Here is a 24,579-nt window from a genome sequence, read left to right as displayed (position 1 = left end):
CAGCTTGTTGTCTCTCTTTACATTGGCTGACTTCAGTCATTAGACCTTTTTTTTTTTTTTTTTTACTGAGATACACTTCTTCCTCTGAGACAGGACAGATGCAGAGGCTGCAGGTCATGTTTCACCAGCTGCTGCATGGAGACCAAATATAGAACGATAACCAAGTCAACGGCATGTCTGATACTCAGCCTCTTACAGGGCCTCAACTACTTTTCTGTTTCATAAAGCAGTCATCTTTTTGTGTTCCTGTGTAGCAGTTTAAGATCACTGCAGTGATCGATGACACCGTCTGACCTTTTTACCAAAGACTTTAACCACAGAAAGGTTTTCTATCTCTTGGAAGATGAATGCTTGATGCTCCAGAGACTGACTGAGTCTCCGATGCAGCCTTTTAAAATACTGCAGGTGTGAGACAACCTGGAAAATCACTGGAGGACACCTAATAGTTAGAAATTTCTTGTCCTTCCAAGTCCAGTGTTTCCATTTTTGCAAATATGGTGAACTGGTATGGGGTTCCTTTGTAGAGCTACAGGGTCTCACTCAAAAACATTGGATGTGGTATGAAGACCATTCATGAAAGTAAAGACTGAATGATAGATGATGCCTGCAGCAACATTTTGAGCAATGTGAGCAAGAAACATCACAAATAATTAGTTTTGTGACATTTAAGAGCAAAACAGTGCAATTGATTTATTAATTCCAAAGATCCCTTATGGCAAGGGTGGGCAACTCTGGTCCTCCAGAGCCACAGTCCTGCAAGTGTTTGGACTTTCCCTGCTGCAACACATCTGACTCAAATCAATGGCAAATTAGCAAACTAGTTCAGAGTTTAATGTCAAGCTCTGCACAAGTCTGCCAACCACTTGCAGGACGGCGGCTCTTGAGAACTGGAGTTGCCCATCCCTGCCTTAAAGGCCCTGTGATGGACTGGCATCCTGTCTGGGGTGTAAAATGCATCACTTTCCAGAATGGAAAGTATTGCAGAGGAGGAATTGTTCCCCTCAGACAAACAGATTAAGGCATCCATGATGTATTTGTTTAGTTAAAGAAAAACAATCACCAAGGTGTCATCGTAGAAGACAGCACATCAGACCAAGCAGATTTAGGACGATTGAAGGAAAAGCAACCGATATTTTTCACCACTTGCAGGAAAACCACTGCTTTGTATGGTAAAGTGATGGTAAATGCATGCTATGTGGCTTTAATGATGTTAATGTTTACCTCACTTAACAATGAAAGGCATTTTGTTTTTTTGTTGTTCAAAAATAATCCACTTGTTATTTATCTTTCAAACAGCAGCTAATCTGCTAAAGGACAGCTGGAAATAAAACTAGAAAGATAGATGGATGATAGATAGAAATAAACAATACACCAATTTAAAAGATATAAAAATTAAGCAAAAAAAAAAAGAAAATACTCATTCTTAACAATATATGCAATCATAACATTTGCTGTGTTCAAATTCAGCGTCTGCACAATTTGTAGCTTGCAGACTAAGTGTTCTACTGAGTGTCCAATGTAATCTGCACGCTTCAAAGCCACTTTCCGATTACGGCAGTAGTAATTAACTCGGACCTACAAGGTTTGGAATCCAGCAGGTTTCCCATGTATTACTGGTTCAACACACCTGAATCAGATTAAATGGATCTAACAACCAATCAGGTTCTGCACAAAGACTCAATAATTTGTGGCAGTTGTGTTCCAGCAGGGATACATGGAAAACCTGCTGGATTGCGGAGCTCATGGGACCGCATTGAATAAGGCCTGGTTTAGAGAATGAAACTGTCACCCATCGTACTCCAGTACGTAGTTGCCTCGCAACTGCTGATGCAATGTCTAGTATTCCTCTTTTTTCATGCATATGTGAAGGAAACAGTCCAGACAAGCTTTCCTTGGCATGGAAGCGCTCCACTGTCAAGCTAACTCTAACATCAGTGAAAACAATGCTAGTGAGACCCACGATTAAATTAATTTGTTGTCATGAATTCCACTATAAGCCGACTTCTGTCCCAGCTTGCTCTATGATGGCAAAGACAACTGGTGTTCATTAGATTTTTTTGTGTTTATGTGTGCATTTACAAACATGCTCCTTGTCACTCGATTGCCACTCATTCCCTGCTATCTTGTGCAAAATAAATTCCAGCAGAGAAGAGGAGGATCCATTGCTATATCTTCACTACTTGGCAAACGAAGAGCAGGTCTGTAGGGTGGATCTGAAATGCCTTCGTATTGGGACAGTGCTTGAAGCAAAACTATAACGTATGTAGTCAATGAATCCGCACTTTGAAGTGTGCAGACCCTGAACTGGGACCTAGCAGCAACCTCTGGCGGTTAAAAGTGAAGCCTATGCGGAAGTGCATTAAACTGCAGTTCCCCCCTCATCCACTAGGGGCTGCAAAACAGAGCAAATCCCCATAGACTCCCATGTTAAAAAGACCAACTTCACAGCAGAAATAAACATGATTAGAGTCTGGTTCAAAAATCCACTTTCGGTTTAATAGGTCAGGTTTACCTTCATGACAGCTGTGGGGGGAGTGAATTTTTTTCTAACTCGCCCGTTTAAAGTAATTTAATCTCAATGTTCGGCATATTTAGGGGCGTGTCCTTTTGAGTGACATGTACCAATCTCCCGCTTCAAGTAAGAAGAATGTAGAACAACTGCCGTTTTTAGCCGGTTAACAACGTGACTTAGCTTTAACCCGCTTACCTCTGTTAGCTGGTTAGCTACTGTTATCTCGGGGTTAGCTCGGTTAGCTCTTAGCTACAGGCAATTCGGAGTTTGCTCGATATCAATCACCCACCATGACGCTCACAGCCCCCCTCTCAGCTCCACCTCTTTGCCCATATTTGTATCTTCCGGGAGAGATGACACGCACGCACCTGCCAAGATGGCGGTAGGAATCGCCCATCGAGCTTCAATTCAGCTCTTCAGAAACCTACGGGTGACGTCACGGAGGCTCTGTCCATCTCTTTATATACAGTCTATGATTGGGAGACAACTAAAATATCCATCCTATATACAGGAAACCACAACCACGATAACACACATGAGACTACCGACACACTACTCTCTGTATGAGTTTATTCATTTCAAAGTGGACGTTTAACAGTCAGTAAGCAGCATGAGGACAGAAACTATTTCTATGCCTGCTTGTGCATTCTCTGTAAGCTCTCAGACTGATGGAAGGGTGAAAAAGCAGGACTGTAACGGTTGTGCGAGGTCCCTGAGGGTACTCTCTGCCCACTTGTGCAGGCCGGCTGAGTAGATGAAACGAAATTAGATTAAATAAAAATGAAATGAGAAATACTTTATTAATCCCAGAGGGAAACTGCAATGTAACAGATGTCTTCTGTCCTGGGCAGTGGGGATCTGACGATTCACTGGACTGTTTTAGTTACCTGCTGCAGGCTCTTCCTCTCTGCCACTGTGCAGTCAGAGAACAACACCATGTAGCAGTGGGTCTCTGGGGGTTAGGCTTCGGCTCATCGCTGGAGGGTCCTTAGGAAGACGAGTCTCTGCTGGACCTTTTTTATTAGGTAAATGGTAAGATGACTTGTACTTTTATAGCGCTTTTCCAGTCATGTTGACCACTCACAGCGCTGTGGTGAGTTGTCTGGTTGCAGTACGCCAGCTCCAGTGAGGAAACTCCACTGGAGTTTAGTGGAGTCCAGTTTTGGGGCATTCATCACTAAATCCTTGCAGTTGATGGAGTTTGGTCTGAGAATGAGTGAGGAGTTCCTCTGTGAGCGAATACACCACCACTTTTTCAGGCATTTTATTTAGTCTTACAGAATTCTGAATTATCAAAATAAAAGTTTAAAAACAATTTTATAATGTAACACATGTAACATAATAATGAGTTACTTGTAGTTATAATCACAAAATTGTGGTTATTTGAATAATCCTAATAATTATGGGAATAATCACTCCAAAAAATCTAAAATCAGGACTTTTTTTTTCACAGAGCAAATGAAAGCACTTATCTGTCTATAACAGTTTTCATCCATGAACTCTGGATGGTTTTTGGAGACAGTCCAGACTGTTTGGTCCAGCGGGAAACACTGGTTAGTTAAAAAGATTACTGGTAGTTGCTGACATGACCTCAGAAGGTCTATGTGAAAAAGAAAGCACATCTTTTTCTGATTCTTTGGTTTTTATTTAACAGACCATAATAAAATAATCATCTGTCCTCAGTGGGTATAAAACTTAATAAAGAAAACTTCCATTTGACAGTAACACATAATTATTTCTTCAACAAACACAAGACCAGGGGTGCCCGAAGTCGGTTCTCGAGAACCGCTATCCTGCAGGTTTTCTATGTATCCCTGCTCCAACACACCTGGCTTCCATTTAATGGATTTCTGCACAATGCGTGATTAGATTGAGTCAGGTGTGTTGGAGCAGGGACACATGGAAAACCTGCAGGACTGAGGACCAGATCTGGACAGTCATGCACGAGACCAAACTGCAGAGCAAACTTTGGTAGTTTTCATGTGTCCGACACTGCAAAAAATCATGTGTGTTTTTAATCTGAAAACTGAAGAAAATCTTTTGCTTTAGATGTTATGTTTTCATTCCGGCAGCATGAGACCCTGAACGACCGATGCCACGTCTCTCCCTGGCTTTATGTCTCTGTCAGTGCTGTGAAAAAATACATGTGCAGAAACCCCGAGCTGATGCGCTAGAAGGGATACCAAACGAGACAAAAAACTTGCCACAAGCAGGAAGGAAAAGACGGTTGTTGGGGAAAAAGTCTGTCAATGACGAGGAGTCTGGTTCTCCAGTTAAAAAGATTACAGAGTTTATTGAACAGAAAACAAGAAAAAACAGAGTAATACAAATTGGAATTTGGAGGGACAGTTCAGAGGTCCGACGGGAGAAGTCTGAAATGCTCTGAGTTCCAGACTAAACCATCCTTATAAACTCGCATAAGGGTGTCAATTACCTGCCATAAATCTGTGTTATTCTAAACTAGAATAGTCTCTTATTAGCTGCAACACTCTTCAAAGGAAGAGAGTGTTGTAGTTAATCAGATCCCAGATGTCTGGATGCAGACATCCCAGAGCCTCTACACATCAGCTACGTCTGTCAGGAGAATAAGCAGATCCTGTGAAACTAAGCTTAAGTTCATCATGGCCTTTTCAGAAAGCCCACAAAGCCATAATCAGAAATGAATATATGCTAAGGATTATAAAATATTAAGTTAGATCATAAAATTTCCACAACACTGTAAAAGTCATCTTTTTTAAAAAAATTTTCATTTGCAATTTCAGCAAAATCTGCTTTAATGAGAAAGAAATAACAGTATCATTATGGTGCAGTGCTCATCGAGGAAATCTGTCCACATTAATGCATTAACACCCTATCTACCACTAATTCCTTTTCCGACCCATTTACATTTCTGCAAACATAGCAGCCGTCACAGATTAAGCAAATGAAACATTTCTTCTAAAATCTATTGCTGATTAACTTAGATGATGATAAGCATCAGATGAAGCAGACTAAAGAAGTGATTGACTGAAGTTTGACTGAAGCAACGTCAACAAAAGAGCAAAAGTGGACAGTTTCTATTCATCAGTTTTATTCACAACTTTTATTTTTAAAGTATCCTTTGGGAAAGACTAAAGAGGTTTTTATGTGTTCGTAACGAGGAACATGAACATTTTACCTCTGGGCGACCTATACACCGGTGCTGAAAGCGCTAATGACCTGCCCGTGCCTTTCACCCTCGTCTTTCTTTGCCTTCTCTCATTTCCTTGCCATCAACTTTCCATAGCTGCACAGCTCTTTATACACAACAACAATATGTGGGCTTCTCCTCTATGGGAGCTGTTGAATATTTCATCACACGGCACCAATCAGAGTCAGATTGCACATTTTCTCAGCAGGTTGAGAAGTGTGCGAGGACAGCGCGGGAGGTCAGGGAAGGGGGTCGGCACGCAGCACACCGGTGAGAGAAGAGACAAAAAAGGAGAGGACAAATGAAAGAAGAGAAATGAAAGCAAGAAACGCATGAAAAAGTGCTCTGAGCCGATGGTGAAAAGGCTTTTTCTGCAGCGGCATTGTCCCCACCGTCTCCCCTTTCTCTGGCCAGCCAGCCCAGCGGCCAGCCAAGCCTCCTGCAGTCCCACTCTGCTCCCCAAAGGCTCAAACTGCTGCTTTTGCCTGATAGGATGGTTTGACACTTCATTATTTATTGATATCAACAAAAAATGCTCATTATTCTGAGTGCTGAATAGTGTGCTGACATTTTCAGCTTTTCCATAACATCCGTGTTGATGTTGGCAAATCTGTGTCCTCTAAACACCGATCTCCCGCTTCAAGTAAGAAGAACATAAAACAACCGCCGTTTTTGGCCGGTTTACAACGTGACTTAGCTTTAGCCCGCTTACCTCCGTTAGCTGGTTAGCTCCCGTTATCTCCGGGTTAGCTTGGTTAGCTCTTAGCAACAGAAAGCTCGGAGTTCGCTCACAGCCCCCCTCTCAGCTCCACCTCTTTGCCCATATTTGTATTTTCTGGGCGAGACGACGCGCATGACACTGCTAACATGGCGACGGTAGGAACGGCCCACTGAACTTCAATTCAGCTCTTCAAAAAGCTACTGGTGACGTCACGGAGGCTCCGTCCATCTCTTAATATACAGTCTATGGTCTGGATGGTTATTTTGTCTTCTGTCCAGATCACATGCGTGCCCGTTCTCCCATTAAAAACCTTGAATACTGAATATTCTGACTGCAATCCACATGTCCTCCATGTGACGGCCCGTCCCAGATGTCTCTGAGCCCAAAGGAGCCAATGGTGCCATTAAACAAGGTCAGCATGAAGCTGTGATTCGTTGATGTGATTACATGTTTTAATGCTTGTCTGTGTTTATCAGTTATTAAGTCAAAATGTTTCCATCTGAGGGGTTGATAGACATGTTAAGACATGCTAAGACTTGCAAACCTGCCCATGAATTTTCTCTACATTCTTTGAACTGTTTAGTGATATAATTTACAATAAAAAGAAAAAAAGTGCAAATCTCTTCCAATTGTTTGAAATTCTTTTGAAAACTACTCATTTTCTCACACATTTCTTGGCAAACTGGAGACCGTCTCCCCATCTCTGACCCCTAAAATATGTAGCTGTTGTGGCCACAGCTTTTGCTAATTAACAAAATCATTATAATATTACTCTACATTATACACAACATTACTTGAAATAAGACCGCTTGTTTCTTTAACTACAGTACAAGTCCTAAATATCTAATTTTATATATTGCAGCCGTGAAATGTAAAAATGGATATTTATTTTTAAAAAATAAGTAAAAGGGAAGTTTACAAGACCATCTATCTAATATATTGGGCTCATTTTGTTTGCTGAATAAAATTTCTTCTTTTTTTTTGGACTGTGCATTTTCTATACTGTTCCAACCTTTTCTGACTCAGTATAATATGATGCATATTCTGCAGACTGCACTCAGGGATCTACAGTGGTAAGAAAACAGTAGGACTCTCCCATATGTGCACAATTTTCTTGTGCAAATAGAATCCAGAGCCAATTTTTAGCCTGAAATTTTCTGCACATCTTCTACATGTGCTGCATGCATGAACACGTACCGGCACGGGCTGCACACAAAGTCTCTTTCTGATGTTTTTATAAATTCAACGCTTCTTACAACAAGATTAGATTTAGACTTTTTCAGGTTTCTATTCCCTTGACTCCATCTTTATTTTTATGAGTTTACTGCAGTTAATGTTTACAAGGAAACTAATGGAGGACAACAATCAGGATAACATTCACAGTAAGCTCTCTGGCCCAGTGTGGATGCTCTGTGGTCTGGAGATGTGTTTAGTAAACAGAAGAAATTGCCAGTAATGAGTTGTGTCAGCAGAAATCTTCTGGTGCTACATTTAAATAGTTGGAAGAATAATGAAGGAATGAAAAATTCCTGTAAAAAAACAGACATTTAACCTGAACTACCACATGAACACACAGGATAAAATGTTCGGAGCGCCTCTTTCAATTCCCACTGGACGCCTTGAACATATCTATGATAATAGTTAATAATAATAATAAAATGATAAAACAATCTGTTAAACAAGGCAGCTTTGGGAAGTCAAGGAGGTGTTTGCAATGAGACAAAGTCTCGGACACAATTGGCCGTAAACGGACACATCTGAGATGCAAACGTCCAGTTCTAAACCCAAACAGCTCGTCATGTTTTCTGTCTCTATTTGTTCCAGAATTAATAATAAAACAAGAAAAGGAAACGGTTTTATTAAAACAGATTTCTGGCAGAAAGCTCTGAGGGAAAACGTTTTTTCTGAATCATCTGCATGGATGAGTGGCAGAAATGCGAAAATTAAATAAAATTAAAATACGCTTCAAACCCACACAATTTAGTCAAAAATGAAATAATATGCAATTAGCTTGAGTACAAAAATCAAAGTTATAAGGGATATTTTCATAAATTAACAAGCCATTAACCAACACTGCACCTGAGGCTGGAATCGCTGGATAAGGTTTACTAATTTATAAACATTTTCATTTTTTTCCTTCAAAAAAAATAGTTACATTATATTACACTACAATCTAGCTTTCACATGGGATATTTTCCTTAAATAAACATTATTCAAATATATCTGTAAATAATAACAAGCTTACTGCAACCTTGCAGTTTGCCTTAAATCAACCACGTGGAAGATTAAAGAACCAATCAGGCCTCGAGACAGACTTCTGTGTCCAATCAGCTGTGAGGACTTGTTTTTTCCTGTTCAGTTCCGCCATGCTTGGGTGCCCTTCCCAACACCCCTGGGCTGCCTCTGCTCTTCTGGCAGCCAGCCCTCCACCAGCTAGAATAACGTTATATAATTGTTATTGATATATTGTGACTGGAGGACAATAAGAAGAACATTTTCTCGCCCTCGTCCTTAAAATTAACAGTGTGTGACGCTCTGGTGGACTCCAGAAGAGGTCTCACTGCCAGCTGAGAGCGCCGCCTTGCAGCAGAGCACATGCAGTATAGTAAATGTAAAGAAAGAGACAATAATAATTTACATTAAATGAATTTGCATGACTGGTAAAATAATCTTGTATCTGTTAGTTGTCTAGAAGTATCATGTATAAGAAAATAGTGGTTTTTTTAAGCGTTAGAAGGAGAAAATCGCAGCAGAAAGCAGCTTCACTTTGGCCAAAAACAACATGATTGGGATGAAAAGAGCATTTAAAGTTCATTTTAAAACAAAGAAGGTAGGGCTGGGCGATATGACCTTTTAGTAATATCCCGATATTTTTATGACATGTCACGATATACGATATATATCTCGATATTTACTTTAGCCTTGAATTAATGCTTTGGTGCATACAATCACATCAGTAAGATGATTTTGTGTCTCCATTAAAACATAATTGTTCATACTGCATTAAGATATGCTGATTTTAAACATTCCTGCCAAAAGGATGGAATTATAACGAAGCAAATTGATCAAAACCGTATTTATTGAACAGTTAAAGCAGTGGCAGAAACATGTCATTTTAAAACAAAATAAAGTACCTTTGCATGATGTAATAAATGCAACGTATGAAAATAGGTGCTCTAGGGGGGACTTTTCAAATGATGAACTATTATAAGGCTTTGCTTTATGGATATGTTTTTGAGTTGTCGTGCATTTTTTTAATCGCAGAGTTTAGCATAGAAATCAGTCTTATAATACAGGCAGAATGTCCTCGTATCGTCTCCAATAAACGGCTTCAGACAGTTTTTAATTCAGGATTTGATCCCCACTGCTTTCTGTACTTTCTAGAGACATGAGGAGCTAGATAAATATGCTTGTGTCACACACACAGTGGATGAGGTGAGTCAGTGACAGAGGCTGTGAATGTAATCAAATAGAATTAATTATTTTTGCGTGACGTGAAAAACTTTGTAATTTACGTCCCACTCTGTAATCCAGAGCGGGATCAGTGGCGGATTTGGCTGTTCATTGTGACTGTAGGTGGAGTCGTGCAGGTGTCCTCTCTGCTCCTCTGACTGGCTGCAGCTGCAGCCGGAGCGACTGAGTGCTTTAGGATGGGGAGAGACTCTCGTTCTGACAATAACTTTACAATATGCGCTTTAAAGTCAGTCGCCAAAACACCAGGAAAGTCTCCAATAACTCCAGTAAAAGTCGCTAGATTTGTCGCTTGTCGTTTTTCACAAAAAAAGTCGCCAGATTTAGCGAGAAAGTCGCCAAGTTGGCAACAGTGGCTCCACGCTGCCTCTCATGACGTAGCACGTAGCTCACGTTATGTACGTAACGAGGTGCGCTTGGTTTAACTCTCTGTGCAAAGCGGTGCAGAGTCGAGGAGGAGGGAGGAAACCCCGCCCACAGCTAAAAACAACTGCGTGACAACAGGATACTCGAATATGACAAATATAGGCATTTTCTATATTCGCACAGAGGGCTAGCAACGATATCTCCAGTATATTCGATATATCGCCCAGCCCTAAAAGAAGGTGAGTAAAAGTGTTGCAGGGATGCAGGAACATGAGCCACAAACACTGTCGTATGTTGGAATTCCATCGCTGAGCACAGTGAGCGGTGAAATGCATGACGTGGCGCTCCGTACCTTTCATCTCTCCCATGTCCAGCGTTTTGCCGAGCTGCTCCAGCAGATCTGCCCTGGCAGCGTTCTTCTTGTGCTTCTTGCCATCGTAATGTTGCTGAGCCATGCCGGGGTTGTTGAACCAGGCGTTGCATAGCTGGCAGTAGCGATCGGAGTCACGGTGCTGTCTTGGGGAGGTCATGGGAGACATTTCTGGGGAGCTCTTTACAGGACTGGGGGAGGCCTCTGACAAAAAAAAAAAAAAACCACAACATAAAAAATTCCTGACTTATATTCATAAACGTGTTGTCAGATTGTATATGAAGCGCTGTTTTGGTGCATTAAGCTGTAACAAACATGGTCTCACAGTTTGCCACAAATATAAAAAGAAAACAACTCAATTCTTAATTGCAAAAGACAAAAAAAAAATGATATTTCAGTGGCAGCTAACAGCATGCTTCATGTGAACACAACCTAAAAATAAAAGTAGGAGTTGACACGACACAATCACACAAATTATTTTTAACTGAACACAAGAAAAGGAGCAATACTAATAAAACAGTATACTTGTTTCACTAAAGGCCTTTATATTGTTAAAAAAAAAAAAAAAAACTGTAAATCATCTGGCCAACATCTGGCTTTTGAATACAGTAGGAAAGTGTCCCATTTTCAGTCGATCCTCAATGACTGCAGCTGCAAGTTGGCTTCAATTTTCACTGATGCAAATGCCGACCTGGCTGCACACACACGTTTCTAAAAGAGTGCTGTTGGGCCTACAAAATGTGCACAGTTCACACTTGTTCTTCTATTTTCCCTCAAAGACAGACTTTGAGATGTTACACTGTGACATCTCAAATGAAGAATCTGACATTTACAGCAACAACCTGCAGAAAAAAAAGGACGATATGTTTTGGTTTTACATGTCTGCAAAACAGCAGCATCGCACCCACAATCCCCCTGCGTAAGGCTGACACACACACACACACACAGAAGGGGGATTACCCTGCAGGATACAGTGTAATAACACCCCTTCATGTAAAAATGCAGGCTTGTGGCCAGGTAGGGTGTTGCTTACTGGACCATCTTTAGAGCTCCCACACAGCTGAGGATAAACACATTACCCAAAACAACAGGGAGGAATTGACTCAGCTTGTTGTAAGAAACTGCTAAAGGGGTAAAAATCTGTTACTTGTGGTCCTTTTTTAAGCAAATTTATGGTGTAAAACCATTTAGAATTTGGTAGCAGGTACTTCTGACAGAACTGGAAAAAGCTCCAGTAAACAGCAAACATGTGAGCTGCATTTGGGTTCCAAACCAGATCTGTATCTAGATTTAGTCTAAACTCTCTTAAAGCTCCCATTGTGCAAGCTCTGCAGACTCACTTTCTATAATTGTAAAGCAAAAAAGGCGATTACTGACTGTCCCAGAAGGGAGCAGGTAAAGTGAAATATAGTGTTTCCCTAAAATGAGACATTAGAAAGCTCAGCTTCATGCTGTTGGTATGTTCTAACCTCTCTGTAGATCCAAAACTTCTCTAACAATTATCTCAATTAGCTCATGTATCAGTTACAACACATGAGAGTGATAAATTCAACAGTTCAGGGCTGAAACTCTCCGGTAAAGAGGCCTCCCAGCTGGCTTCGCCCTCATGGCTGATAGTCGAACAGAGGAGCTTCTCGGTTTTTTATTCAGGGAAAAAAAAAACAAAAAAAAAAAAACTGCAAAATAATTTTTTGTGAGTTTCTTTAAAGTAAAAAACATGTTAGGAACATTTCTAAAAATACAAGTATGAAAAAGTGCTGAAAACACACGTTGGCTTTAGCAAGCAGGCAGAGAGCTTTGTCAGGGCTTTAATGAGCCCTCATCAGCAGCCGTGTAGCAGCGGCCGTAGCTCTGCTGCTGCAGCCCTCTGAATAACAAGCTGTTATCTCCATTAAATGCCTGAAGAGGAAAACCTAAATTCTACTTGGCAAACGGAAGAGAGAGCCTGCTCTTCTCGGGGCTGTCCACTTGTGTCTTCATGCATGGATGACAACATTAACCCCAAACAAGCGCTGCGTTGCACTGAGCCCTCCACACAAAACGCCGCTATCAGCTTAATCAGTTTTAACACTCCAGCGCTCAGCTCATCCAAAGTCAACATTTAGTGTTGTCCCATTACGTTCCATTACACCAGTCGACATTTCAAAATGGCAGCTCCGGTGGAAGAAACGCAGAGGATGTAGAGAACCTTTGCAGTCAGCACTTGGCTGATGTGCTCCTCCGCAGCAACTGGCTTTAATGGCTGTTTAAATCTGAGACTTTGTGGTTATACGGCGACCTCTCGGAATAATAGGCAAATGTACATTGTCAGTCTTAATTTAATCCCTCTAGTCACATCTGTAAGCAGGTCAGAGATCAGCAGCTTAACAGCAGCCCTGGAACTGAAATTGATTTAATGCCTCGCTCGCAAAACGGTGGCTTTTAAAGTCTGGGAGCATTTCAGTCACTAAAAGCCAGTTTCAACTGGACACTCAATATCCAGCCAGTGCAGCTCCGCCTCATTTAAACAAAAAAAGATACAAAATCTAAAAATAAATAAATAAATAAAATGTGATGAAGCTGGTCAGACAGGAAAGTAAGGGATGATTAAACATCAACATTTTAAAGTCGTTCAGAAAATAAGTGTTTTCTATAATGTGAGGAAAACTTCACCTGAATGGGGCCTTTCCACTCACTGGAATTATCTGTACTACCATTACCATACCATATCATACCATTTTTTATTTCTAAAGCACTTTATAAACAACAAACAGCTGACCAAAGTGCTGTACAGTAACACAGCTCTGTACAGCAGTACAGTCCAGTAACAGTACTCCATGTTCTGCCTGACGGTATCGTTTAACTTTCACTGCAACACAAAGGCCAGAAAATGTCTCTCCGGGTTTTTCTGGTTGTTTTGGAGAAGAATAAACAGAATAAATGTTCTTTTTTAGCAGATGGTTTAGATGTTAACAGAAGACGTTAATAACAATGTAACAACAGTGAAACAGCAGGGTTATAACAAACACCCAGTCTGAGTTTTACCAACTGGTGGAGATGCCTCAGGCTGTCATGGTTTAGTGTTTTTCTGGTTTAGCGTCCCCTTCCTGTTAGTTGGTACACCTGCTTCCAGTTAGTTATAACAATTCACCTGTCTCGTTGTGTTTTCCATGTGTATACACTACCCTGGTTTTTGTTTCCAGTTGCTGGATTGTTGTTTTTTTAGTGTCTAGTTCTCCCCTCTTTGTTTCTTCAGCTAATTAAAGCACAATCTTTTGCACTTCTTCTGCCTTCCTGGCTCAACATTTTGCAATCATCCACAACTCTGCAGAACAGACAGGTTTATTTCCATTTTTTTTATAAGAAATTCATCATAATTACTGGGAATTTACCTCTACCAGATGCTGGACCAGGACCATAAATGGTTAATATTCCCATGATGCACTAGGATTTTATCTGCATTATTCCAGAGGAACAGCGTTTTCTTTTGTTTATGCAAGACTAGAACTTTTCTCATTTGTGCTGTGTGCCATCCTCATCTATTCTTTACCAGTAACAAACACACTAATATGTGTAATTCTTAACAAATCTAGCAGGAGTTCTCTTTTTCAGACATGACATTGATTCAAACAGACCTTGTGGTTGCAGAAAATTCAAACATATCTACTTTCTTTCAAAACCAATTCAACATAAGAGTGGAGTACTGGTGAGCTGATTGCATTTAGTCTGCATGTAACCATTAACCAATGGTTAGCAAAGAGAATATTGATGTGAGCAGCTTTTAACGTCAAAGCTGTTCTGTATACAGTATAATACTGCGGCAGCAGGCAAGTCTGCACTGGAGGTTTGGGTCTGTTTTGTGTAAAATAAAAAAAAAATAAATCCAGAGTGGATTTATCTGGTGAGAAAAAAAAGTGCCCACTTGGGAAATAATTACAGGCACTAAAGGGGATGATTAAAAAGCCTATAAGCAACAGTCATTTATCATTGTCAGTGCAACTCCTCTACACACTCGCCTCCTCGAGTGACATGTAATGTAATCACACACTGATTCAATATTCTTAGAAAATTCAAATATATCTAATTTACTGACTGAAATTATTTTCAGGAAGTGCTTTGGTTACAGCTACAACAAAAAAAATCCCCCTGAGAGGTCAGACCTCCACCAAGCTGCTCATCTCTACCTAAAAAAACCCATTATATATATATATATATATATATATATATATATACATATATGTATGTATATCTGTGTGTGTGTCCTGTAATGTTTGTATAAAGTTGCTAACAGACAAACCTTCTTACCTGCTTGGCAATAACAACTTATGATTACTTAATTTGACTGATTTACATCTGATTCAAACTCAGCTGGATAACAATAAATTGAACAATAATTGGATTTAACTGAACATAATTTCAGTGAGTTTAACGTTCCTTTCTTTTGTTTGAATTTAATCTAATCATAAAACATCCAAAAAAACGTGGGATAGAGGCAAAAGTCTGTAAAATGCCCATAAATTAAAATGTTTTTTCAATATAATAAAGTTGCTCTACGGCTCTACAGAGAAGGAGATTAAATACTGTTTTATTTAGTCTTGCTGCAGTTTTATTCTCTGTGTCCAACCAGGTGTTTCAATTCAGATAATTAGAGAAAATAACACCTTTTTTAGACGCTTCGGTTTTTGAGCTCGGTGATAATACAACTTCTTCTTACAAGGGTGTTACTAATTCGTTACGAAGCCTGTGTGGATCCAGTTCTGATGCAGTCCTGCACCATTAATGAACAAGTGCCTTTTAAACAGCATTTTGCAAACAGGCTTTTAATGAACTTAAAACAACCAAGTTCATCCTGAAAATATCTGAAAACAACTGCATTCTTCCTTTGAGATTTATTCATGGCAACTGAGGAATAATTAATGCATCCAGCCAAATAAAGCACTGGAGCAGGAAGCTTCATTGACAGACTGGGACCAGACCATGAAGCATGGATTGTTTTTACTTTCTTTTTATTTATTTATTTATTTTTTGTCTCCAGGCCTCAAGGGAAGTAAAATAAATAAATAAATAAAAATAAACAAAACTGTATTTGTTCCATAATAAAAACAGCACCGTGTCAGCCAGTTCTATCTGCTTATATATGTCCTGTTAGTTCTTGATGAAACGGTGAATTTCAGGGGAAGAAATTCAGATGAAATGATGTTTGTCGTCTGCACACATTACACAAGCAGATATTATGTCAGCGTGAAGTCAAGCCAAGCCAACTTTATTTATAAAGCACTTTCCCACAGCTGCTGCTGAACAAAGGGCTGAACATGAAAAAATTAACATATTAAAACATAAAACAATAAAACAATGAAATATAAAACAATAAATATAAAACAATCACACCAGTAAAAACTATAAAAGCAATAAAAGCAAACTCAATTTGGGTAAAATGCCAGTAAAAATGAGTGGGTCAAGGGATTTAAAACTGTGACGTAAACTGGGAGTGTTTCAGTCTGGCAGCTAATCGTTTGTACACACCAAACTTCAGACGTTCTCCTGACTGTAATGCTGTAATGGGAACATGAGCCTTTTCCATTTAAAGCAAATGTATCATATTCATACACAAAGTTTCTGAGATGTTTTGCATCACCTCATGGTAAATACTTTGCTCATAATCCTGTTGAACACAATCTGATACTTATCTTCTGCCCCCTAATGGATACCAGGAAGCAGCAGATTATACTAGCATAATTTTGACATATAACATGATCATAAATGGTAAATATCCTCCCTAAAATAGTTATGGTTATTGTTATATTTTGTTAAAGGGCCAAGTAACGCCCTCATATAAAAATAAACTTTTCTCACCATTGTGTCATGGCCTTTACTTTAAAGGGTTTTTCAAAAATGGGCCAAAAACCCCTCCACAGCAGTGGTATTTTTTATTCACAAAACCACACACCCTCTCTATGTGGGCCATTACATGTGACCTGCAGGTCTAACAATGATATTATGTGCTTTACTTGTTGACTGCTTTGTGTCTCACCAGCTAATTTCTAAGTTTTCTTGTAGTTTAAAGGCAGCGATTTCCTCCAGTAAAGTGTAATCACACACTAATTAAATATTCTTCCTACCATACTTACAGTGTCCCAGCCATTTGTCTCGCAGCCCACCGGTTTAACCTGAAGTCTTTACACTCGATACGAGGCAGCGGGCCGTTATTGCAAGATGGCAATCTGATGCTGTAGATAACACAGAAGGCTCATGAAGGAACCATTCCTTTCCTCTCATTAGAGGTGTGCTGTTTAACTCCACCCCCCCCCCCGTGCTTTAACGTAGGATTCAGCTCATCTCCTGCATTAGAAGCACATGACTTCAGCTTGATGCGGCGCTGGCGGCACAAAGGGAATGTTCAACTTGGTGACAAGGCTTTCGCTTTTCTGTGTTATAGGTTTGAGCAACAGCTGGAAAAAAAGGTTGCTTATGCATCAGAAATGCATTTTCTAGCTTTGTACCACTGTGCTAAGTACGAGGACCAGGCTGAGAGGGAGATAGCTTTCTCCACACGCTTCCTTCTTCTTCTTTTTAACAGGGATGTGTGTATTTTTTTGAGCGAATCATCAGTACTCCAGGGAATGAATCATCTGAGCCCGATGGTCTTGGTTTATCATCAAGTCGAGGAAACAGTGCACATGCCACGTTTCGTCATGCCAGTCTTGTAGCTGGTTGTTCAGAAAGCCGAGATACACACACACACACACACACACACACACACACACACACACACACACACACACACACGCTGGTTTAGACATTGTCCATCTAACCTGCTGTCAGGTTAGATGGACGATGTCGACATTATTGTAATGAAGTGACTCAAATCAGATTTTTCTGGTAATGTGACACATATCAGTTTATTTTCTTCTAACACCACTATGCAGGACACAGAAATCACATCATCATATCAACTCAGATTATTATTTAATTAAATCATCTATTTTTGATCAACTTCATAAATGTAATAAGTTCATTTATTTCTCTAATTATCAGACTGCAAAACGTAACTTGTTAACAGCGGTAACTGCGTTATGTAATTAAAGGAGCTCTATGAAGCTATTTCTACATTTCTGAGCTTCATACCGGGGTATAGTGTTGAATATTCATCAGACATATGAGCGGCGCCAGTTTTTATCACCTAAACGCATGTTTGAGTTTTTCAGGACTCTCTCCGTTCGGTTTCGATGGCGACAGAAACAATTAGCTTTAGAGAGTTTTTTCTACTTTGTAAATTTTAGTGATTTTGGTCATCTTCTCTGGGTTGTGCATATTCATGAGAAGAAAGCCACGCCCACCTTTAGCACTCAGTATAACTACTCCTAGCAGTTGACCAATCAGACGCAGCCTGCAGGCAGGACATGGGGCGGAGCTTTCTCTATTCGCTGGTTTCTGTCAGAGGTTGATCTGAATGAAGGTGTTTGTGTAAAATGCTTGATTATTTCTTGCCCTTCTGGAGTTGCATTTTAAAATAAATTAGACTGAAATGTGCATAAAAGAGACACTTTAACTATATTAACATTCTTAATGCATGTAATGGAGCCTTTCCTAATTTTTCCTGCGGTTTTCCACAAATGTCGCTGCGCTAGATGCTTCTGTGTGTGCGCTTCCTTCTCCTGCCCTGCTGTTGTTCCACCAATCATTGCACTGGCTTTGGGTAATCATCTGATTGACTATTCCGTTATAGGCAAATACCATGTCGCCCGTTGCGTATGTTGTGGTAGTTGTGGTTTAGGTAAGGTGGTCTCTGTCAAAGTAGCACCGCTATAAGCGTCATGAAATGATATCAGTGTATGGACATGATCAATATCGTTCACATCAACCTGTTTTTAATGTTGCAGCCGATTGGTTTTTCAGTGTTTGTGGGAATTTAAAACCACAAGGCATGAAGAAGCAGAGCCCTGCAAGAGGTCCGGTTTCACAGTTTTACTCTCCCAGCAACCACAAAGCTCAGTGCTGGAACTCATTTAACCAACACAATTACCTCTAATTCAATTTCAGACCTAACTAGACCTGTGTAAATGAGACTCATTACTGCGGCTGAGATCAATAGGCAGCCGCTGCTAGTTTTGGCAAACGCTACAAATTTTAAAGCACAGAAACAACAGCTGTTGGCAAAAAGAAAAAGAAAAATACTGGAGGCTGAATTAAAAACTGTCATTGCTTAGCGGGCAAAATATTAAATGGCTTGATTAATAGACTAAAGTATATCCTACTCAGAAAGTCAAGAAAAAAGTCAGTGAAAATATTTTTAAGGTAATAATAAATATAAACAAGTGATCACTAACATAATACATATAAATAATTCATTCATGTCCATGTGTCTGGTTATGTTGTACTGCTGGTTGGTTTATCATCTGAATAAATCTACAACTGCTGCTAATAAACCATCCAGTTTTTGTGGAAACAATTACTAAAATAAAACAATGTTGCTTCAGAGGAAAAGTCAGGTGCCTGGGATGGATTTTCTCCTGAACATGGATGTCCTTTCCACTGCTAATGGCTCTCATTCTTACAGATGTTGGAGGATTTTTTACAACAAAAATACCTAATTAAATTAAATTAAATGTCAGAACCAGGGATGTTCTTGCTGCAAGTAGTTTAGATATTAGATTCCTTGTAAAATATGACTTTTTGTTTGTATATGTTATCCGTGTTATCTTTATATATGTCTAAAGATAACTGCCTGAAAAAAAAACCACACACATTAAGTACGTAATGCCAGTTTGTGGAATAAAAACAATAACACCACTTAAATGTCAGAAATCAGGACTTTGAACTCATGATATTAAGTTTGGTTGTAATTCACCAGGTTACTTTAGATTTACATCTTTTCCTTTTTGTGTCTTCCGTGTGTCATGTCATTCTGCATTATGTGTCACTTCTCTCTATGCCTAACCACTGAAGTGCATAAAATGACATGGGGAAAGCTGCAAATGTGTGTGTAAATGACACACATACGCCTGAAGAGGCCTGCAGCGTGCACTGTGATGAGCTCATGTTTAACATCAGCATCTATGGCCACATCATCTGCAGCATTTCTGCTAAAAGTTCTCATTTACTTTTTATTCTTGCTTTTACGTTATGCATAAAGCAACCAAAATATTTTTCTCTTCGTTCAGATCGACTGCAGAGATGCAGCGTCTTTATAAACTGACCTGATGATTGGCTGGAACATGAGGGATTTATTGTTTTGCAGGGTGAACTGCGCTGCTGGCTCGGTTCGGTCTGTTGATGCCCTCCTTATTAACATATCTGAGTAAAATATTTCAGGTTATTGACTGAACCCTGGATTGAGTTAACGTGATGTTTACTGATCTAATTTCCAACACAGGAAGTCTAAAAGCTTGAAAAAGAAAATTCATTTAGATTGCTAGTTTAAACATGAGCACAGCTGTGGCATTACTGGCCAATAAGATGAAAACATGCAAAGTTGTGCCTAAAAAAATAAGTCTGTACATTTTTTTAATTAAGTTACCTAATATATAAATTGCTACCGGGAATTTTATTTAAGAGAATACTGTTGTTAAAGTTACAGCGGTGGTGATTTCTTTATAAATACGACCAAAAGAGTTTAAGGTGAAAAACAAAGAGGCATTATTTTTTGGGGGGGGGGTAAATCAGTTCCACTAACTCTGCATGGAAAATAAGTTAGTTCAACTTTACAACTGAGATATTATTTTACTTAACACTTTGCTGAATGAAGGCAATTTGTAAGAGAAAGAAGCTTTAAAATTGCATTAACTCTCCTGTTCTCAGTCACAAGACTGCATACGACGGAGCAGAGCAGGTTTTTGACAATAATCGGCATAAATCAGCTAACATTACAGGAAGCATATCTGTGTGTAAGCTGGGTGGTTTACTGGAATCTTACTCTGATCTTCCTTGAAATAAAACTAAACTTTCAGATGTGCTTTAATTACAAGAATTTTGTGACGTCAAAGATGAACGTGGCAACCCGACAGATCTGCAGCACATCCTGCAGACCGGTGTGTCTTCGTCCTGAACAGTGTGTGTTCCCCTGCTTCAGGACCAGATAATGGGTCATTAAAAGAGTTTTACTTTCTCCATCAGTTCAGTTCCGTTTGTTTGTCATTTGCAGTATTAAAACCACATTGAAAAGCGGTAGTAGGAGCACATTAGACAAACATACAACACATGTAAAGACATCCTAAAATAGAGTAAAAATAAAAGCAATAAAAACAAATAATAAATAAATAAATAATGAAGTTAAAGGGTCTTTAAAAACATGCATGTTTGTGGAATTGATTTATTTTTTCCTTCATGGATAATGTCATTAACCCCTTGTTGCATTTTTCTTGGTTTTATTTTTTTAATCTTTTATTTTTATCTGTTTTTATATTTTTTTGTTTTATTATTTTTAATTAATTAATTAGTTAATGGCTTTGTTTTGTTGCATTATATTCAAGTTGGCAGGTCCAATAACGAACATAAAACTACGGCAAAATAAATTGTCACTCTTGTAACTCTTTCAAACTTGTTTTCCAATCTAAACACAGGATCACCACAGGTCTGTCAAAGTTTACATCCTAACATCATCTCATCTCATTGTTCTTACAGCATTATAATAACCAGAAATATTTATTCTGGGACTGTGGAGTTACTGGAAAATAGCAGCTGATAGGTTGACTTAACATAAAGGCTTTATCGTACCGAACGCAGCAGAAGTCACTGTACGTCTGTGCAGAAATCCTCAAGCTAATTCAAACTGACTCTGAGTCAGTCCGACGGTAGGGGCATTTTTCTTGGCAGCGTTTCGTCAGGTTCTCATCGCTTAGTGCTTGTTTCAGCAGAGATGCATGGCACTCTTATTGGAAACAAAGCTAACATTTTGGAATTCACATGAATAGAAATAAATTTCAGAAATTTGTTTGTGCTTCAGTGAAACCAGTCAGGAGGTGTTCCTCTGACACTTTGCTGCTTCCTGTTGACTTTCTCTCCGTTTCAGATTAATTCAAGTGCATCTTTCACCTCTTAAGCAGCTGTTCTGTGAAGACCGTGCTCATCACTGACCAGGCTTTTTCCTTTTCCTAACGGAGAAAGTAGAACTTCTTAAACAGATGAAACGTGCAGTGCTGCAAAGCTTTTCATCTACTCAGAGCCTGAGAGAAAAAGCATTAGCACATGCCACACTAATGCAGCGTTTCTCTCTGAGCTGCAGCAGAACACGTCTCCTCGCCTGTGATAACTCTGCACACTGACAAGTGTTTAAAAGTCAAATCCCTTCCTGCCATGACACTTGCATGCACACAGAAGAGGGACAGAGTAGACTTATTTAGTGAGTGCAGAGTTATAAATCAGAGGGGGCTTCACATTTTTTGAGTGGAAGGGATGAAAATGTTTTGAATCATGTCCTTGTCTCTGCCTCCAAAGCATCACACGCCAGCTCCCTCCCCTCCGCCCACTAACCCACTAATTTTCCTTCATTTTCACTTCTTCTGCAAGCTACAAAGTGCACACATGAAGGGGGAAAAACCCTGATGCTTTGTACCTTATAAGCTGTTTCCTCAGAAATGGAAACTATTAGGTATATATACAGCATGTGTGTGACTCAGACGGGGAACATTAAAGCTTGAATTAACAATCTGATGCAGTGATATCATCATGTAGTAAAATCAGAACTCGGAATATTATTTTTCCTTTAGACTTTCTAGCTGTAGTTCACTTTAATACTAATTTTCTAAAGTAAATCTTTGCCTTATGACATTTTAACTCATTAATATCAGAACATGCTATTTTTCCACACTGTCAAGGCGTGTTTAATGGACGTTGTCTGGTATATTTGATCAATGTGCACCTGCCAAACAGAACAATTTACACTTAAGACCCTTACAAACCCAGCAAAAAGAGAGAAATGTGTTCTTTCTCCCAAGTCTGCAAGAAAAGAAAAATATTTTTTTCTGATAGCTTGTCCTTGACTCATTATCTGGGCAGAACTCTTTTTTTTTGTGGTGTCTGATAACTGTGATGACTTTTTGATAAAAAAGTGACAAATAGAAAAGTTTTCTCCTTTGTTTAAAACAGCTGAGAGTATCAGCAGTTTTTTGGAGGTTTGTTCCACATGTGAGGAGCATAAAGACAGAACGATGCCGCTCCAGGTGCAGTTCTGACTCTAGGAACAGAAAGAAGACTCGACTCTGGTGACCTGAAGGATCAGGTTGTGGTTTGTTATGACCCGGTTGGTTCATAACAAACCACAACCTTGCAGCAGTGTCAAGCCAGATATAGAGACAGAGCCCTGAAGTTATTAGTTTTATTTTGGCATAAATGGTCAGAGGAAGGGTTGGGTTGTGTGCTTTTGTGGGGAAGCTGCAGCTGTCTGAGGGACTTTTTATAAAGACCTGTAAGGACAGCGAGACGATACTGAAATTAAATGCGGTGACAAGTTTTTTTTCCAAAACCCTGCTATGGCATCCATTTGTTCTTTAAGTGATGATTAGCTGAGTTCACAACTGTCATCATGTCCCAGAGCCGTCATTGCTCTGCACCACCCTCATTCTGAGAAGCACCTTGTAACAAGCTAGCAACTGGATATCAACGCAGTGTCCACTTTGAACACCATGATGGATTTAGCAAAGAAATTCAAGAGTACATCATTGCAGGAAGGGAGAGAAAGAAAGACATGAAAGGAGAGAGGAAGAGTTAAGAGTTAGCATCAGACTGACTATTACTAGTTGTACAGTGCTCAAACAGATGCAAGACTGATGTTAGTTAGCCTTTATACGAAGTTTGCACAGTTTAGCTGTGATGTGTCCATCAAATCTAAAGAAATAACAGTTTTTAGGAGCGAACTTTACATTAAACACTAAACTTGAAATGGTTTTGTTAAGAATATAGCAGGTCTTTTGTTTGGGAAGTTGTTTAAAAGAAAAGTGACATAAGCCTACTTGAACAGTTGAACAACTTCCCTACTTTTCCAAAACTCTCAAAAAATGATATGTTCTAATAGCAGAAATATTTTGTCTGCTTTTCAAAACTCTGATTACAGTTGTATGTTAGCTAGCATGCTTCTTTCACAAGGCTAGAAAGATGTTATTGTGGGATATGAATAATGTTAATTCAGTCAATTATGAGTCTAACAGTACATTCATTGATTGCAGTGAGTCTTTGGGAGGACAACAGTGATTATACTATGTTTATATCTGCAGCATCTGTTAGCTTCTTCGTTGTTCTCTGTACTTACACATACACTATATACTCGATACAGACACAAGCTTTTGTAAAACTTCTGTTTCAATTCTGTTGTTTAATGACAAAACAAGTATAATTGTACAAAATATGTGTCAACGTTTTAGTAAGAGGCTTAAAAAGCTGCTTTAAATTCAATAAATACAAAGATAACTTTATTTAATATATAGAATTAATATAAGATAAAACATTTATTCTTAATATTCTCAAATAATACTCACACTTTAACAGCATTTAAACTGTTGTCCATTTTTATTTCTATTTTTAATGTCCGTGGATATGAAGCTACTGTACAGCAGAGCGATGAATAAAATCTCCTTGTCTATATCTACGGTACATTTGGTGGGATGAAAATGAGGGAATTTAAAAATACAACATCCTGGTAAAGATGGACTGGCAACCTGTCCAGAGTGTACCTGCCTCTGATTGCTGGAATAGACTTCAGCATCACCGCGACCCTTAATTGGACTAAGCGGTTAGGAAAATGGATGAAACATCCTGGTAAATTACTATAGATCGATATGTGTTACGTCCCATTATTTGTGATGGAAATCTGACGGTGTGATTGCCAGTAGACTACTGGTTGTCTGCCTTGTTTCCACCCTTCTACTGGCTGCACTGCTCCTTCCAGGATTCACTGCCTCGTCACCATCTTCAGCTCGTCAGCCATATTTAAGGAGCAGGCTGGCAATCATTCAGGCCAGCTGAGTGTTGATGGCGCAGTTTGCTTCACTTTGTCTTGG

The 24,579-nt window shown here is 39.3% G+C and overlaps 1 protein-coding gene across 1 annotated transcript in view; it reads right to left on the bottom strand.

The window, feature by feature from the left end:
- Positions 1-24,579, bottom strand: part of zmat4a (zinc finger, matrin-type 4a) — a 187,788-nt gene that overhangs the window by 33,014 nt on the left and 130,195 nt on the right. The window contains 1 exon segment of the mRNA XM_079252005.1: positions 10,592-10,813. Coding sequence (XP_079108131.1) covers positions 10,592-10,813 — 222 coding nt within the window.

Source organism: Telmatherina bonti, assembly GCF_933228915.1.
Source record: "Telmatherina bonti genome assembly, chromosome: 13".
Taxonomy (NCBI): domain Eukaryota; kingdom Metazoa; phylum Chordata; class Actinopteri; order Atheriniformes; family Telmatherinidae; genus Telmatherina; species Telmatherina bonti.
Note: the sequence above shows the minus strand (reverse complement) of the source record. Positions and strands in the feature narration are given on the sequence as shown.